This window comes from Cibotium barometz, chromosome 4 (assembly GCF_041138505.1).
Source record: "Cibotium barometz isolate CiBa-2024 chromosome 4, ASM4113850v1, whole genome shotgun sequence".
Lineage (NCBI taxonomy): Eukaryota > Viridiplantae > Streptophyta > Polypodiopsida > Cyatheales > Cibotiaceae > Cibotium > Cibotium barometz.
In genome coordinates, this window is record NC_141049.1 from 48,495,588 (window position 1) to 48,514,423 (window position 18,836).

Sequence of the window (18,836 nt, forward strand, 5' to 3'; positions counted from 1 at the left end):
ATGTTAAAGTGCTTTGTTTGATGAACAATTCATCACATGATCTAAGATTCTTGAATATTGCAAGGAATTTCCTATAGCACAAAGCAAAAACATATTTTTGTGTTGCTCCTCAATGTTCACCAACAAGAATACGAGGATCATGCAACACTGTTTCCACTATTTTCATCTTGCACTTCTTACCAAAACTTTCTAACATGTGTACAATGTAGTCCACAATCTTCTTTTTAAAGTTTGACTCTTCTTTGCATCAAGATCAATGTTGGCATTATTTTGCACATGTGCATTGGTATTCTTTTGCATGTCTCTCTAATCTCAATTGTTTTCTTTGTTCCTATTATTTTATGTAGGTTTCATAACTCTTAATGATTATTGATTCAAAGTCACTCAGGATGCTTCCAAGACTGCCTTGCTCATGAGAAGTCATATTATGATAACTGCTAAAAATTTACAATAAGTGTTCCAACTACTATGCTGAGAGAGAGAGAGAGAGAGAGAGAGAGAGAGAGAGAGAGAGAGAGAGAAATACATGTCTCATAACTACCCAAATTCAAACCACCACCTTTGTTTAAAAAGCTTCTTGTAGGTCCCTAATGTCTACTCCATGTACCAACAAGAAATAACCCATAAATCAGGGAGGGAGATATTAATTCATTTGCCAAGAGATAGCTATTGCATTTACCTGGAGTGATCGAGGAGGAGTAGAGTGGAGAGTGGTTCAAAGAGGGTTCAAATAAGAGGAAGGGTTGTCATGGAGGATTGAGAGTAGAGAAAGGTTTCAAATAAGAGGGATTGACACACCTTTTGACCTCTCTCACCTCTCCTAGCTTAACCATTGTCATAGGAAGGGTTGTCATGGAGGATTGAGAGAAGAGAAAGGGGTTCAAATAAGAGGGATTAACACACCTTTTTACCTCTTTCACCCCTCCTATTGGGATTTCCACAATCCAAGATAAGTGATTTCAACTATCTTATGATTCCTTCCATGAGAGCAAGAAGGTTCTTTGACATGAACAATTAGCCACTTTACCAGACTTTCACCTAATGAGAATGACTAGTTCTAATGCAATCACAAAGACCCACACGTATATATGCCCTCTCTAAAACTCACAAGAAGGAAAGCTCTAATACCAACTTTAAATTAGGGTTTTCGTAAGACAACCACCACACGAAGGCATTAACACAAAGTTGAGATGACTAAGATTGAGCTAAACTCACACACATAATGATGTGCCTTGAGCAAAACGAATGAAACATTAAGCAACACTAATCAAAGAGTTAAACACAATTGAGAACAAGAATAATCTTGGTAGATTGTTGCACATGATGAGAGAGATTGGATTAAGGAGACTCAAAATAATCAAGATAATACGTAATTAAGAGATGTGGACACCAAGAAGCACACTCAACAACAATGTATTGTAGTAGCTTGTTTCAACTATACAATGAGAGGCTTCTAATATAGATAGCCTCTAGCCCAATCTTCTTTAGATGTGTCATGCCATGTGGCAATCTCTTTTTCACATTCTTTCATGTGGCTCTCACCATTCTTTCATGTGGCTATCACCATTCACACACAATATCTCATGTGGCATTCTTATCTTTTCACAACTTACAAGATAATATCCTGCACCTCTAAGGTGTGTTCACACACAACCAAATGACCCACTTGGGCCTTTCTCTGCCCCATAAGGTATACTTTACTCCTTTGCCACCATCACTAGAGCTGCACGGAGCCTACCATCACCAAAGCTAGTGTAGCTACATTTCATCACTAGAGCTGCATGGAGCCTACCATCACCAAAGCTAGTGTAGCTACATTTCATCCTCAACAAGCTAAGCTGCTCTGCATCCTCAAAAAGCTACCTCTCTTCATGAATGACATGGCACTGATGACATCCACCAGTGTGACCTTTTGCCACTACTGCAGTCATTGTTTCAACCTCTTCTATGACATCTTATTGTCCATGGCTTATGCTTTTGCGGAGCTATTCACCTCTTTTGCTTCTCCTTGCTACTGTAGCTACCTTGGACTGCTTCTTCTCAACTTGTATATTCCGTAACCTTATTTTACTTCTCCTTTGTCATGATCTTCTCTTGACAGTAGCCCATTTGCTTTGACATCCTATGGCTTCTTCTAGCCATCTTGTAAGCCACTCTGGGTACCAAACATCTTGTAAGCCGCTTTGGGAACCTTTTTTGCAAGCCCTCTATTACTAGTTTGACCTTCCTTAATCACTACATGAGCATTGCTGCTTTCATGGTAAGTGGTATGAAACTTGCTTGCGTTCATGTAAGCTCATTCCTCTCATGCCATGGCTACATAGCCATGCTTCTCAAAACTTCCAATCGATTATTGCTAAATGCCATTGTTGAGCTTATTGCGCTACACTTGTCTTGACAAATATCAAGCTTCTAGAATGTGTACCACTGCTTTGGTTACTCTCTATACAACCTCCTTAGGCTTGGCTATGCTTTCTCTATGCATGCTTTATGCCCAATCCTTCTCCGTTTGTTGTAGCCCTTCTTTATCGCAACAACTCCTTGTTGAGCTCTAAAATGCATGCCTTTGCTCATTGCATGTATTTTCTTCAAGATTCTTCTCCATTTTAGTTTCTCTCAAGAAAACCACAAGGTGCATAAGATTGAGTGAAAGCCTATGAGGTTCCACAAAACTTTTCCCATCATTAATGAATAACCTCCACAAGTGCATCACTCTCTTGATGTATAAAAATATGGACTCCTTGAGCCCACAACTCACTTGCCTTAAGAATACAACTTCACCATGCTCTTTGTCCAAGTGCAAGAACCATGGGATTTTCCAACCCCATCAATTAGTAACCTTTCTCTAAATTGAGAAATTTCTATGCTCAAAACAAAAATGAGGCATAAAAATAGACCTCCTTGAGACATTTGTCTCCTTGGTTGCTTCCTTTGTTGACAACACCGCATCCAAAAACTCCATATGATGAAACCTTAGATTGTTAACTCCATGGGAAGCTTCCAAAACTCCACATGCAATCTAAATGTTGATAGAGTGTGCTTAAATTTTTCATAATAGAGATGCAAAATCATACAAAATTCTTAATCAAATGAACTCTCACAAAGGCTACTATACATAGATATCCACCATAATCAAGAGCCCAAGTTGGCTTTGATATACCATGTTGAGAATCTAAGGTGCTAGGGATAGGCTTGGTAGAGTGTTGCACATAATGAGAGAGAATAGATTAGAGAGACTCAAAGTAATCAAGATAATCCATGATTAAGAGATGTGGACACCAATAAGCACACACTCAATAACAATGTATTGTAATAGCTTTTGCCAACCATACAATGAGAGGCTTCTAATATATAGATAGCCTTTAGCCCAATCTTCTTTACATGTGTCATGCAATGTGGCAATCCCTTTTCCACATTGCTTCATGTGGCTCTCACCATTCACACAATATCTCGTGTGGCATTCTTATCTTTCCACACCTCATAAGATAATAATTTTCACGTCTAAAGTGCGTTCACACACTCAACCGAATAACCTGAGTTTATATATTTCAACAGATGTGGAAGAAGCCAAGAAGCATCCAAGAAAAATACAAAGAATTTTTCCATTAAATGATGATAGTATAAGGATGTTGGTATCATCTTTCCTCACAGATCTCCCACTCTTATCTCCACACCACATCGAAGAAAATTTCATGAGTCACATGGCTATAATGGAGCTTCTCTACATATACATAGTTACAAAAGCATATATTGAGAATCCAAATAAGGAGGGATGATGTCAATGAAGATCTAGTCTTATGCTACTATATTATAACAAGTTACATTTTGACCACAACCAATACCACCACCCAAAGAAACTTAAGGTTTGTAAAAAAGAGGTGGAGATGACCTACGATAAATTGGTGGTGGGAAGATCCAAAAGAAGAAAGGGTTATCACCATGCACTAAAAAACCAACAACATATGCTTGATGGTACGGTCAAAATACTAGGAGTCGATATGGGTTTGTTATATGCATCAAATCTAAGAGAACTCTGCAAATACAATCTTAGGAATCCGCACAGCTGAAGGCTAGGGTCACCCCGTAAAAGAGACACAAACACATGAAACTAAAGTAAAATATAAAAGGAAGTGGTAGCTCTAGAGATAAAGCAATGAGGTAAAAGCCAAACCACATCTAACGTAAGAAAACTTTGAAGTCTTCAAGCAACAAGCTGTAGAGCAACTTGACGAATTACAAAAGGCCAAAGATATTCTCAAGCAACAAATAACATGCTTAGAAGGTGAGTACAAGGAACTCAATAAATCTCATGTAAAAGCTCTCCATTCCCTCCATGGTGAAGTGATAATGGGTAAAGAATAGTTGGAAGTTGAGTACGAGGAACTCAATAAAGCTCATGTAAAAGCTCTCCAGTCCCTCCATGGTGAAGTGAAAATGGGTAAAGAATAGTTGGAATTGATAATAATGAGTCACCAATAGGTAGTAACCAATCTAAACAATACTCTGAAGGAAGAAAAAGTAGAAAATGAAGCCAAGAGGGACTCCTTCAGAAAGCACAATTGCAACTCAAAGACGCAACAAGACAAACCCAAGTTGAAGCCAAGAGGGACTCTTTCAGAAAGCACAATTGTAGCTCAAAGAGGTAACAAGACAAGACCAAGTTGAAGCCAAGAAGCACAATCGCAACTCAAAGAGGTAACAAGACAAGCCCAAGTTTCTAACAAAAGCTCTTCCAATCTACTTCAAGAAAGATAAACACACAAAGTGGCCATCACAACACTTCTTACTAAAAAAGATGTAAGAATTACAGAGTTAGAACAACAATTATCACAAAAGCAAGGGCTATAAGTCACTAATCCCAATGAGAAAATGAAATAACTCATGGAGCATGCTTCAGATGGCCTCCATGCCAATAATTTTGAGGGCCCCTCCCTAAACCTTAACCTTGTTTTTTGCCGATAATTTCAAGGGCCCCTCCCCAAACCTTCACCTTATTCTTTTCATCACTAACCCTCTCTCTATTACAATATGATATAGACATTAGTGATGATCTAACAAGGAGCATATAGGACTAATCCACCAAAAAAATTCCAATAGGAAGGTAGAACCTACTATAATTATGGCTATATTTCATAAAAATATTTATCTTACTAGCTATACAATCATGTATACTTATGCCTTGCATCCAATGGTCCCTCAACTTTCAAATCTTGGTATAGAGTGCCCATGAACTCCATCATACTAGATGATAGGGAAGAAATTTTGTAACTCTTTATGCCACCTAGCCTCCCCTCAAGATCAGCCAATTTCGATATAATAATTGACAATTTTCCCTGGTTTTGGACACAAGGTAGGCTTGAGGCCTATGACACTCATAAGTACCTAATTTTATATGAAAGTACCCTTTATCATTCATATGGTATTCTAAAGCTCTATTAAAAAAAATATAAATATCCACAACAAATCCTTGTATTTGTAGTATATGGTTTTACTAATGAACAGATCAAATATCCATCCTTGATAACCTTTGAAGAGATTATAATAATCGATATATTCATCAATAGAACCAAGCCCCTTCCACCATCCACTTTCAAGGAGGATAGAGAGGGCAATATAGTTATACTTATCCACTTAATCACCCTTTCATAATTGATATATTCATCAATACAACCAAGGCCCTTCCACCATTCGCTTTCAAGGTGGATAGAGAAGGAAATATAGACATACTTCTACACTTAATCACCCTTTAATAACTAAACTTCTCCCTTCTCACATAAGCCCCCCCAAGGGAATGAGGTACAATCTACTAGCTCAGTGTCTTCTTCTTTTCATTTTGACTTTCCCACCAGTGACACTCTTGCCCTTGAGGAATGGGAAACAATGAAGGCATCTATGGAGGTAACACCACCATCATATGTTTCATTACCAATGCATTACTCTGAAAAAGATGTTTAGAAGATCTTCCTATTGTATATTATTATGTAGATATGATCAGAGTAGGTAGTCCACTTCTGCATCCCAAATTGTTCTTCAAGCCCTTGATGTAGATAATGCCATTCAAGTCTACTACAAGGATATTTCCAGAGGCCTAAAATGCATACACCCAAGAAGGTACATATCTAATCAGGGCACCAATGCTGAAATGGGAAGAGCTCATTCCGATGGAAGGTAGGGAACATTATGGGAAAACATAGCAGTAAGCATGAAGCTGGCAAATCCATAATTATGAGACCCGCTAGAAATTCGCATGGTCACATTTGTGATAGCTTATAACTACCACTAATGGGAGAAGTAACGTGAGGGGATGCTACACCAAAATAGAGGCATATGATGAAAACCCTAGAATAGAAGATTTTGGAATCCAATCAGAATAAAGAAAGAAATTTTGCCAATCTAAGAATACGTCCAAATTTATAAATGGGCATCGCTGATGCTCTGAGTGGACCCACTCTACACACTAATGAAAAGAAGATACACACCAATAGAATTTGCATCAAAGCAAAATAAAGATTCACATATGTACTACAATTCTCCACTCTTTGAGCTAGCCGAATTTGATGACATAGAGAGCAGAGCGGCAACAGTAATATCTCCTATTATGGATAAGAGCATGGAGAAGGATACCAAATCCTGCAAGCCATGGTAATATCTCCTGTGATAGATAAGAGCATGGAGAAGGATCCTACAATTGTGGCATCCTATAGGTTTATGAAACTAATCATGGTACTCATTGATCAAAAGAAATAAGCAATTATAAGATGAAAAAAAGAGAATGTTGGGAAGAGGAAGGGCTTGAGTTCCTTTTGCAAACAGATGTGCACACATGAGAGAGCAAGACAGAAGAAAGAGATGGATGGCTGAATTTTCTTCTATCTTCTCTTCGCTTCTCTACAACCATAAACTAAAGAGATAAGAGTAGTTACTATAAGGGAAATTACTCTTGTACTATAGCATACAATGTGTGAACCCAACTATATAAACTGGCATTATAACTATGCCATACTCTAGTAATACAAATATGGGTTTCACATAGCCTGTCATCCACCACCACCAGCAACATATCAACCATAGTCTCACCAACCATGCCAGTGGCATAAGTGCAAAAGCTATCACCTAGGCATGTCATCAATGCTTGTAAAAAATATCTCAACAAGAAATATTTTGCTTTGACATCAACATGGATCTCAAGAAAGAATAGATAATGCTACTATCATCATCTTTGATGTTTACTAGGATATATGGATGTCCCATTCAAATACATGATAGATATATGGATGTCCCATTCAAATACATGATAGATATATGCATGCCACCTTTGAAGAGACCCCTCCTAAAGGAATCCACAACAACATTAACATGATAAAGGCCCAAGAATTTCACGGAAACAAAGATGTTATTTTAAATAACCATAAGAAATCCTCACAAGAAATAAAAAAACTTTATCTAAAATACCTTTTCATTGCAGTAGATCCAACGAGATTTGTCATATCTCCTTTTTTGCCAAGTAAGTTTCTTCTCTCTAAGAAGCACTTAGACCTTCGGCATATCAATTCACCAAGGGAAATTCACCAACTCATATTGTTTATAGCTGAATTGGGTCCTCCTAGAATTGTATTTCTTTGTTCCCTTCTTGTGTATTACAACTCCTACTGCTATCTATTCAAGATCGGATAGTTTGTCCATCTATGAGCAGGAACATGTTGCAATAATATCAAGTAAATATCTTGCTCCTCTTATATGAACCTTCCACATCCTCCTCTTCCATATGGGTGATTATTTTGAGGTGTAATTGTTGAGATTGACATCTTATATTACAACTCCTACTGCTATCTATTCAAGATCGGATAGTTTGTCCATCTATGAGCAGGAACATGTTGCAATAATATCAAGTAAATATCTTGCTCCTCTTATATGAACCTTCCACATCCTCCTCTTCCATATGGGTGATTATTTTGAGGTGTAATTGTTGAGATTGACATCTTGTGCTGATGTTGTTGCCTCTATGCTACCCTAGTATTCTTCCTCTTGGTGTTATAGTAGCAATTTTTTCAATGATGTGTTGGTCTTGTTAAATGGCACATAGATGAGAAAAAGGGATCTAGCTAGCTTTATACACTAGACATCCGCGATCTTAGTCAAGAGGATCTGTTCTTTCCTATGTGTCCTTTGGGAAGCTTGGCTAGGGTTCAGTTCTTTATGAACATCCATTGCCTCCGGATCTAGCTAGCTTTATACACTAGACATCCGCGATCTTAGTCAGGCGGATCTGTTCTTTCCTATGTGTCCTTTGGGAAGCTTGGCTAGGGTTCAGTTCTTTATGAACATCCATTGCCTACTTCCTGCTCTTCTTCCAAGGCTTATTTCTTCAACATTTGAATCTGAATTGGAGTTCTAGTCAGAACTGTCTTCTTCAAATTTTAGACTAAAGACTCCTCTTCTTTCTCTTTTCCTTTCTCAAACTTCTTCTTTTTCTTCTTAGGCTCTTTCTTACTTTTTGTTCAATTCAAAAGCTTACCTTAGCCTTGCTAGAGTAGGTGTCATTGGGCCTTGCCTTTGAGCTGTAAATGCAACTTATCAATGTGACTGTGCTATCTCGTCCCTGCACTGTCACTTCCTCACTCCGTTATCACACTAGAATGCTCCTTAACAATGGGGTGAAGGGAAAGCTCTCTTTGTCTAGATGGAGGAAAATAAATATGGTCCTTCACGATGGTTCTCTCTCACAAAAAAAGGCGGGGGGGAGAAGAGGAAGCTAATGCAAGAGGAGAACCTATAAACAATCAAGCATCAAGAAATCCCAAACCTCATAAATGGAACTATGCTACCCATGACTTAGAGCTACTAGTAGTGTTCTACACATTGAAATTATGGATACATTATCTTCTTGTTCAAAGTTTCATGCTAATGGCTAACCATAAAGCATGAAGTGGATATTTACCTAGGACGGTCTCAATGAGCACCAAAGAAGATGGATGTAGAATTTACAAGAGTTTGATTTTGAGATCACGTACAGGACAAGGAAGGACAATGTAGTTTTACATATGCACTAGAGAAGTCTCTTTACTTATAGTAATTATGATCTCAAATCCCTTGATAAATGAAGCTAAAGAGAAGGTCAACTAGGACAACTTCTTTGTACCCATTTCTACCCTACTTATGTAGGAAAGTAAAACTCCTCAAAAAATGAGACAAGTGTAAGGGTACAAGCTAGAAGATGGATGCCTATAAATTAAAAATCAGCTATTCATTCCTAGTGTGGATGTGATAAAGGGAAGGATTTTTAGTGAAGCTCATGATAATCCCATAGCTGGATATCCACGCTACATAAAGACTTACATGTCTATAAAGAAGATTTTCTTTTAGCTAAGACTTTAAAAAGATGTATCGAATCATATACGACACTGTTTGGTGTGCCAAAGAGTGCGAAAGAGTCAAAGGCAATTGAGTCAAGGTACCTAGAAGGTTACAGTCTTTGGAAATTCCTTAGATGAAAAAGCATGGACTTCATCATTGGGTTAGCTTCAGTTTAAGTAGAGTACAACTTTATTTTTATGGTAGCGGACAGAATGACCAAAGTTTCCCATCTAATACCAGTAAAGAAAACGTACACTGCACTTGATGTTGCCAAAGTTTTCTTGAAGGATATATTTAGATTGCATGGGTTGCCAAGAAGGATTGTAAGTGATAGGGATACTAAGTTCACTTCCAAGTTTTGGATTGTATTCTTTGAAGCGGTAGGTGCATCTCTAGATCTTAGTACTACGTCTACCACACAAAGTGATGATCAACAACAATAAATAGAGTGAATCAATTAATTGAAGACATTCTTTGATCCTACTATGATATAGAATCCCGAAGATGGCCAAGTTACTTGCCTCTAGTTGAGGGTGCCTATAATGCTTCACATCACCTTAGCATTGAGATCAATCCTTTCATGGGCAATATTCCTTGACACTATTATAACTTGATCAAATCTATTAATTATGGTCAAGTTATCCAAACTAATGATGGATGAAATGGATCATCATATGCAATCCATTCAAAAGGACATCAAAGCTACCCAAGACAAACAAAAACATTATGCCGATAAAAGGAGGTCCGAGTGAATGTTTGAACAAGGGAACATGGTGTTTCTTAAAGGAGTACATTATCCTTGAGATGAGGAAACTTGTGAGGGCATTCCGAAACTTGATGGGGACCTTGACAGTGGTAACATTGAAGAGGCAGTCTTCTAAAGAACTCATAAATTTAACTCTCTCAAAACATGCATTCTTCCGTAAACTCTCTAAGCATTATGGGTTGAAGAGAGTTGGTTTATGTAATTAAGATTTGACTCAGATTATGAAGGATGAGAGTGGTTCATCTTAACTCTCTAAGCATTATGGGTTGAAGAGAGTTGGTTTATGTAATTAAGATTTGACTCAGATTATGAAGGATGAGAGTGGTTCATCTTAACTTAGACGTCCCCTATTATCACATTGTACCTATCTCAGAGTTTTAAATTCTCTCCATTCTCTATCTCTATTACATTTTCTATTGCACTTATTTTGCTATCTATCCACATTGAGCTATATTCTTATATATATTCTTGTCTTGCAGATTATCTACTAGGTGTATTGCCTCGCAAGGTAACACTCATCAAAGCTATAGTGTCTAGGCTAGTAGAGATGGACATGAAGTCTCTTGCTCTTATGACCGATCATAAATCAATCAATGAGAGATAAGTCATCTAGTCTTGCAGGGGGTTGCATTGCATGTGGAGTTACTTGGTTCTAGCAATATAGTCCCACATTGTTTCTCCCTCCTCTTGCTTGAGGTTATAGAGTTGTGCAATGGGGCTCCACCTAGCTCTATGAGCAAGAATCCTATAATGAATGTGTGTCTCAAAACCCTATATAGCTGGCATTTTCATATGGGCTTAGAGACCTAACCACTAGCCTACTTTGCCTTCAAGTTAAAGTTTGAATGAACAGATCTTTGTGGGATCATCAATCCTTCACATGGCCTTGCAAATTTGATCAAACTTCTCTAGATAAGACCGAATGGGATCTCTAGTTTCATTAAATTTGGTCATCATTCTTGAGATATAGATTGGCTTGGTTTTTCCTCACTCTCAACCTCTAGGTGCTATGTTGGTCACAACCCACCTTCCCATTTCAAATGCCATCCTAAGCATGTCTTCTGCATATTCACGTGGCCATGAAAACGTAAGGGAGTGGTTACACAAAACCCTCTATTTTTCAGGGTTTGGGATTTCTTGCCCCATGGGGTTGGGCTATGTGGGATTTCTTGCCCCATGGTATTGGGTTGTGTGGTTTCCAATGGCACTTGTCTTATGTTGTCGACATGGCTTTGAGGGTGCATCTAAGGACACAATGCCCTAGTGGATTTCTTTGGTTTGAGGTAGTCCCACACATTGACTCTTTACCCTTCCTCTTTTCTTCCTTGTTCCTCATCCAAATGAAGAAGAACTCGAACTTGGTTTCGTGGTGAAGATACTTCTATAATGAGCTCTTGAGGAAAGTGGGAATTGTGCTTGCACTCTTTGTGTGCTTCTTGTTGTGTGTTTTGAGGAACACTTATCCCTAATGGTACAACAAAGGAGACATGTCTTGATTGTCATTAATTGTGATTGTTGGGCTGCTTGTTTGTCGTGGTGTTCTTAGGATAAACCCAGCTCAGGGTTTTGAGACCAAATGTTGGGCTGCTTGTTTGTCGTGGTGTTCTTAGGATAAACCCAGCTCAGGGTTTTGAGACCAAATGTTTGAAACATTATGGGACCACTTCATGGGGGAGCAAACCTTAAAGTTCTTGGTCCTGCTCCTGCTCCTACACTAGAGCTTCGCTCAAAGATAGGGCAGTTTAGTGCCCTTTTCGTGGAGTTTACGGTGTTATTTAACATAGCAAGCTAGTGAATCTTGAGCTCAAAGGATCATGGCAACTTATGTTTCAAGGTGTTCCGTTGATCCTCCACTCACATATGTTTGGATCTTCACTTCCCAAAGCTCCTTACTTGAAGTGGGTTCGAAGGAGTCTAGCCTTCTTAACATGGGAGCTTTTTGTTTAAAGTGGATCCTGAGGAGTCTAGCCTTTTTTTACAAGGGAGCACTTTGTTGTGAGAACTATTGGTCATTTGTTAGGACTGAAGTTTGGGTGTCTTGAGGAATTATGGTTTGATACACTATAGTCCATTGTATTATCATTTCCAACAATTACTCTAGATCGAGTTTGAATCAAGGAATTCACTCTAGTGAAATGGGTCTCGAGTGTTTCCTGAAGCATGTTTGAAACTAATTTTAAATATGTATGTTCCGCTCAAGCTATAAAAGTACGTTTTTTCTTTCTTATACAATTTCGTTTTAGTTAAAGATTTTTTGGTTTTTTTTCTAGGTTTATGTGTGTTGACTCTCTGCATTGACTCATGTCTCCACACTCATGTCTCTAGGCTCACGTGTTGACTCGTGCTTATAGACTCACGTGTGTAGACTTGCGTGTGTTGACTCATGCATGTAGACTCATGTCTGTATGTTCATGTCTTTTTTGTATGAACTAGGCTCACATACTTTATTTTTATAAACTAGGCTCATGTACTTTATTTTTATGAAGTAGACTAACCTAAGGCATGGAATTTTATGCACTAGGCCTATGATACAGTTGGTGTGTAATTATTAAGAAATCATATCCCAATAATTACAAAAGATAAGAATTTTCATTATAGGTGGTATAGATTGTATGATAAGAAAATCCTTAAAGAACATGAGTAGATATCTCCTTACAAGTCTTTAAGGAAGTAATAATTGGTTGGTACAATGTTAGGTATACCTACCTCTAGAATCACATCTGTTGACTCACAGATCACGTGTCCAAACTCATGTCTCATGTCTCCAAGCTCACGTCTCACGTCTCGAGGTGCTACGTGTGTTAACTCACGTGTGTTAACTCATGTGTTTGACTTACATCTTTTTTTGCGAGACTGTGAGCTCACATCTTCCAACTTGAGAGGTCATTTAGCATGGTTTTTAGAGGATTTTAAAAGGTTTTTTGAACTTGACGATGGTGATCAAGGATCATTATCCTAGTTAACGATGGTTATGCAAGTAATTAAGTGTTTTATAATTCACATTGAAAAGAAACTACAACATCAATGAAAGAAAACAGTGTTAGTTGAGAGAGCGACATAATGTGTGCCATAGAAAACCATTTAGGGCTTGCCATTAAATAACAATAAATAAAAAACTTACCTCCAATTGAGGAGGATGGACCTTTGCTTCGATTTTGCAACTTTGGCTAGCTTACATATGTACCACTTTGAGAAGTAACCATAGTTAAACAACATGGGCACCCAACATTCTTGCAGACACATGATAGCTTAGGAGGCTAGATGATGTAGAGATGATTTAGATAAGATACGCTACAAAACATTGATTCTTTGTGATTAATTTGTGATTTACAATCTTCTTGCCAGTTTTTCATAAGAATGGTAATATTTTTGAAGTTTTAGTAGCTTCTTTCATCCACAAAAGATATCTCCTAAAATTAAGTCTAGTGATGTTACATGCTTGCTTACTTCTTGTTAAGAAAATGTTATACAAATATTGTTCAAGAAATTGTATGTGTTTTTCTTGGAGCATCCTCCAAATCTCATTAATATAAGTTGACAAATAAGCCCTATACTTTAATTTTCATTCATGCCCAATACATTTGCCAAGAGGAGTTAAGCAAAAGCAAAAGAAGAGAAAATTTCCATGGGAGTCTGATTCAATGCTCCATAATTAGGGAGCATTATGCTCATGTGCACCAACTCTCATCTAGACTCCAATGCTCCATATTTAGCCTTTTGGGAACTCTAGAAGCATTATGTTCATGTGCACCAACTCTCATCAAGAGGAGTGGGTCTCCCTTCTTGCGGGAGTGAGACCTCTACCCAATTCACATCATGATTTTTCAATGTCTTTGGGGAGGAAACCTCAAAGATATAACTTAGCCTTCCATCAAATACTGACCTCTTAGCTTAGGTAAAATAAATCAATTTCTACTTGGGAGAGGCAACGCAAGGAAAAGTTGAAGCAATGTAATCTAAATTAACAAATAATTAAATGCATGTTACATGTGACAGGAATTGAAGTGGAAAAGCACTTTACTTAATGTTGATGCCTATTTTCATTTAGCAAAAACTAATTTTCAACTAAATTATGCATCACTTCATGAGGCAGAGGAAGCTAGGATTCTACTAATTAATAGATGCAATTCAATCTTCAAGCCTGCTTCTCTCTCGTCTCTCTCTCTCAATACACACCACACTATTCAATGCTACGAGTTTCCAGATTTGTTTGTCATGCCAAGCAGACTCTATAACTTTAAATCTCCTGTTGCACTTATAAAAGGTGTTGTTTCTTCCAGCACAGATGTTAAAATGCTCTAGTTTGACAGCTCATCGCCAGCAACAGGCAAGTCTCACTTACTGCAGACCAGCCAGCAGCAGCAGCACATGTTTTTCTTTAATAAGCTCCCTCAATAAAATTTATTCAGAATCAATCTATAGGCCCCTAAGATTAGCTTTGGCTGCAGCTACACCTCAATGAATAATCACTCTAACATCAGTGCTGCAACAACAAGAATCCTGCAGAATTGCAAAATAACTAACTCATCAAGCAAAAACAGATGCTAAAGGAAGAGTCAACACTTGCCATAGCTATACTCAAAATATCTTCAAGAGCCATAACAGCACTCATCTATAACCAGCAGTATCCCAAGCCATCAACTCTCAAGGCATCACAGTACAATGAACAAGCCAGCCACAAAGTCTCTGCTTGCATATAAACCCTGCAACTGCCTACAAAACGAACTTCCAATACTGCACAGTATACATCTCCAAAAATCCACCTGTGATGTTCCTTATTTGGCACCCAGTGTGGGAAACTGACTAGGGTCCTCAATGCGAGGACCCGAGTCTTGCCGAGCAGTATTGTAGCTACCTCCTCCAAAACCACCTCTGTATCCTCCGCTACGGTCATTCCACCCACGCCCGCGGCCACGGCCCCGCCTACTTGCAGGCATGTAATAGTCCTCACCCTCCACAGGCTTCAGAAACTCATTGATGCTCAAGCTCTTCAAACAGAATACGAGCTCATAAGCCACAATATCAGTACGAAGACACAAAGAAAGCCTTATACCCCACGACAATGGATACCTTTCTAGGTTTATCATCCTTATCAGTCGCCACCTCCTTCTTCTTGCCTTTGTCTTTTTGGGATCCCTGCCATAAGACCACAATTTAGGTCATTCATACACTCATAGCGATGCTTGTTATAATGGACTTTATACATCATCCCCTGCCCGCCATCAATCAGGTAGGGCTAGGAGAAAGATTCCCTGTCCATGTACAACAGGCAACCGTGATTATCCACTTCGCAGGCAAGGAGCTCTCCTGACTAGCCTATCTCCAACGAACTCAAAACAAATTGCAACAGCAAAGCACTGTTTTAGAGTCCAGTAATCCCAAGCAATGCAAAAACTTCGATATGTATAATGAGACTTACAAGCATTACAAAAGCACCCTCATCCTGCTTCTTTTCCACCACCATCATTCTCTCAAAATCCTTGTCAACCACCACTTTCCTTTCTTCTGTTCGGTTGGACTTCAGGTGCTTGGTTTTCTCATCCAAAGCTTTATAGTAATCATCTAGCAGCATCTCCTGCAAGTTGAAATGTCCAAATCAAGCACACGCAAAACTGAAGTAATACATGACGACAATAAAGAAAAAAATCATTTGGACTTCAAGTGTTACCTTGTCTTCTTCTTCCTTTTTCTCTTCAACTGTTCCATTTTCTGCTTTTGTCTCTTCAACAGGCTGCTTATCAACCACATCACGCTTCTCTTCTTCAACCACGCTCACCTCCACTCTCTCCCTGTCCATGAATGGGCCTTGGCTTTATAGACTTGCACAAAAAATAACACAGGCTGTACACAAAGTCTTGCTGTCAGGATAATCTACTGAGAAGCACTTACTGGTTCACCCCTTCTCCAGTCTCTATACCCCAGCTTGCACTTCCATCAACATCTTTCTTGATATAGTTTCTGGAAAATAGAAAGTCGTTATCGATTATAAACAGAGAAATTACTTACTGCATTCTGACATAGAGCCTTCTCTTGTACCCCTACCTCTGTTGTTGCTCTTGGCCAACTGTACCATCTCCATAAAAAGGACCCCTGCCATCAGCACCTTCACCAAACCCACGACCTTGTCCGCGTCCACGGCCCCTCCCGCGGCCTCTGCCGCGCTCAAACTGCTGCCCACCTTCTCCATCCTCCATAGGAAATGAGGCAGGTCTGTCTCGACCATAAAAACGACCTCTGCTACTTTGAAATCCATCACCACCACGATTATAGCCTTCATTACGGTCAGGGTAGTTGCTCTGGTCCCCTTGAAAAGCTCTGTCACGAGGTTGACGATTAAAGGCACCATCACGTTCTCTGTCTCTGTTCCCGCCACCCCGGCCTCCCCCACGACCTCCTCTGCCCCTTCCAGCATCATACTGAGAAGCTTTAGAATCCCTCACTGCAAAACAGATTAAAGAGAGTATAGCATACACATCAATCCATTACAAAACAGATCACAGAGAGTATAGCATACACATCAATCCATTAAAAAACAGATCAAAGAGAGTATAACATACACATCAATCCATATAAGTAGGACCTATGAAGCTGACAAGAATAATAGAAATGAATGTTTACACTTAGAGAAACAAAGGTGTAACTGACAAGTGATCCTGATTACTGAAAGCAGTGGACAGCAAATCAAAACGGAAATATCCATGCACTTCTAATCATGCCACAAACCAGCCCAGAAAAAAGCCAAAAGATATCTCACACATACATATATAGTAGCCCATATTCCATAAATCTAATGATGATCTCAACATATCCTAGGGTAAAGAAAAGCAAATAGGCTGCAAAGAGAACATAGAGATGAAGTAATCCGCAGGTACAGCATCCCATGTATCATGTATTTTCAAACCCTAATCATGCTCTCCAAATGAGCCCTAGAGTTTTAGTAGGCCCCAACTACCATGTTAAAATGCATCATACATCAGGAAAACCCCAATCATGCCCTAAACAAACCCTGGGGTTCATAAGGAGCAAAAAAAACCCATTGCCCAAAAAGAACAAGATGAGTGACTAGCACATATCATTCAAATGAAGAACAAGCAAAGAATAAGCTTTTATAAATGCAAACAGAAACTGGAGATGCACATGCAAACCTGATCATGTTCTGAACAAACACTAGCATGAAGAAGAAAGCGGGCACAACAGCCACATAATTGCAAAGAAAATGGAAGAGCCAATGTATCATGCGTTTGCAGACCCCGATCATGCAATGTGAAAAGAAAAAAGGCATGCATAAGCTACACTCAACAAATCCTAGGATTTAAAAAATCCCATTTCCAGCAGGACAAGAGAAGATTCGCATGTGCAAACGTTGCCCCTGAATAAGCCTACGGCTGCATGTGTAGTGTCATAAATATGCATGAAACTGTCCTGAGGTATGTAATTGCAAACTCCAAACCTAAACAAGCCTGATCATGCCCTGAGCGAAATCCAAGCGTAAAGAGAGGCTATTGTAAGCCATTACATAGGATTAACTGCAAACCCTAACCCATAAACATCCTAATAACAAACCCTAAACATGGTTCTGATCAAATTAAAGGGCAAAGAGAAAGCATACATGAGACTATCTGCAAACCCTAATGTGATTTTACAACAGAATTCTGATGTAAAGGAAAACCCTTACCAACCCTTACCAGATTGAGCAGGAGGCGAGGGCTTGGAGGGCAGCTTGGCGGGAGCTTGCTGCTGCTGGTGCTGAGCTTGTTGTGGTTGTAGCTGCTGCTTCTTCTTTGTCTTCTCCATGGCGGCAGCGCGCTCGATGACTGCAGAGGCATCGCTCTCCTCGTCGCCAAGCAATTCAAAGAGATTCTGAGTCGCCATGCCGGTGGCAGAGAAGAAGGGGGAAGGGGGGGGGCACACACGGCAAAGAACCCTCTGTACCCTAGGTCATGGGATGTAAAGAGACACAATGGCAGATGCTGCGCAGGGACACGCCATGCTTCGAAGCACTTAGCTTGTTTTTCTTTGGAAGCTCGCCTCTGAAGATGGGGGGCTCTGCGGAATTGGGAGGGGAAATAGAAAGTAAATGAAGGTAAAGACCTCGACGTTCATTAAAGTTCCTAAAGCAAAGACTTTTTGACACTTCAAGATAACAAGCTCATTAATAATAAAGATAACAAGCCCAAATATTATTAAGGGAAATGCAAAAAAGCTCATTAATAATAAAGATAACAAGCCCAATATCTGCACTATTGTTATCTTAATGGAAATGCAAAAACAACATTTTGGTGCCCTATATTTATGGGTGCTACGATCATTTTATTAGTTTATTCAATTAATTAACCTCTCTCCTTCAAAATTTACTATCATCCAAAAAAATCGAAGCAAGTAAAATAGACAAGCTTTTTTTTCTTCAGCCCAAGAAAGTATGCTTTTAAAAATAGAGAACCTATTACGTACTGCTATTAAGTATGCTTTTAAAAATAGTGAACTTATTATGTACTGCTATTTTCTCTCTCTCTCTCTCTCTCTCTCTCTCTCTCTCTCTCTCTCTCTCTCTCTCTCTCTCTCTGACGAAAGACCCTCGAGGTCTCATAGCCATGGCCACACAGAGGAAACCCTTTCAAAGCCAGTACACTCTCTCTCTCTCTCTCTCTCTCTCTCTCTCTCTCTCTCTCTCTCTCTCTCTCTCTCTCTCTCGTTTGCTTGAAGTGGGAGTTTTTTG

General features: G+C 39.1%; 1 protein-coding gene across 1 annotated transcript; it reads right to left on the bottom strand.

Annotated features, from left to right (window-relative positions):
• Positions 1-14,672: 14,672 nt before the first annotated feature.
• On the bottom strand, positions 14,673-18,238 carry LOC147639344 (RGG repeats nuclear RNA binding protein A-like). Its single transcript, XM_086790266.1, has 7 exons — positions 17,806-18,238; positions 16,163-16,559; positions 16,010-16,078; positions 15,789-15,909; positions 15,540-15,695; positions 15,191-15,256; positions 14,673-15,108 (listed from the first exon to the last, which is right to left on the bottom strand). The coding sequence occupies exons 1-7, from the start codon at positions 17,990-17,992 to the stop codon at positions 14,896-14,898; spliced, it is 1,209 nt and encodes a 402-aa protein (XP_086646392.1). The 5' UTR covers positions 17,993-18,238; the 3' UTR covers positions 14,673-14,895.
• Between the last annotated feature and the right edge of the window lie 598 nt (positions 18,239-18,836).

What these genes read in the sequence shown, in the direction of transcription:
- LOC147639344 (XM_086790266.1), bottom strand. Translation starts at nt 17,992, where the DNA reads ATGGCGACTCAGAATCTCTTTGAATTGCTTGGCGACGAGGAGAGCGAT. An exon ending in ACTGGAGAAGGGGTGAACCA is followed by an intron (nt 15,910 to 16,009) that starts GTAAGTGCTTCT and finishes ATTCATGGACAG; the next exon opens with GGAGAGAGTGGAGGTGAGCG. An exon ending in AGGGTGCTTTTGTAATGCTT is followed by an intron (nt 15,257 to 15,539) that starts GTAAGTCTCATT and finishes GTCTTATGGCAG; the next exon opens with GGATCCCAAAAAGACAAAGG.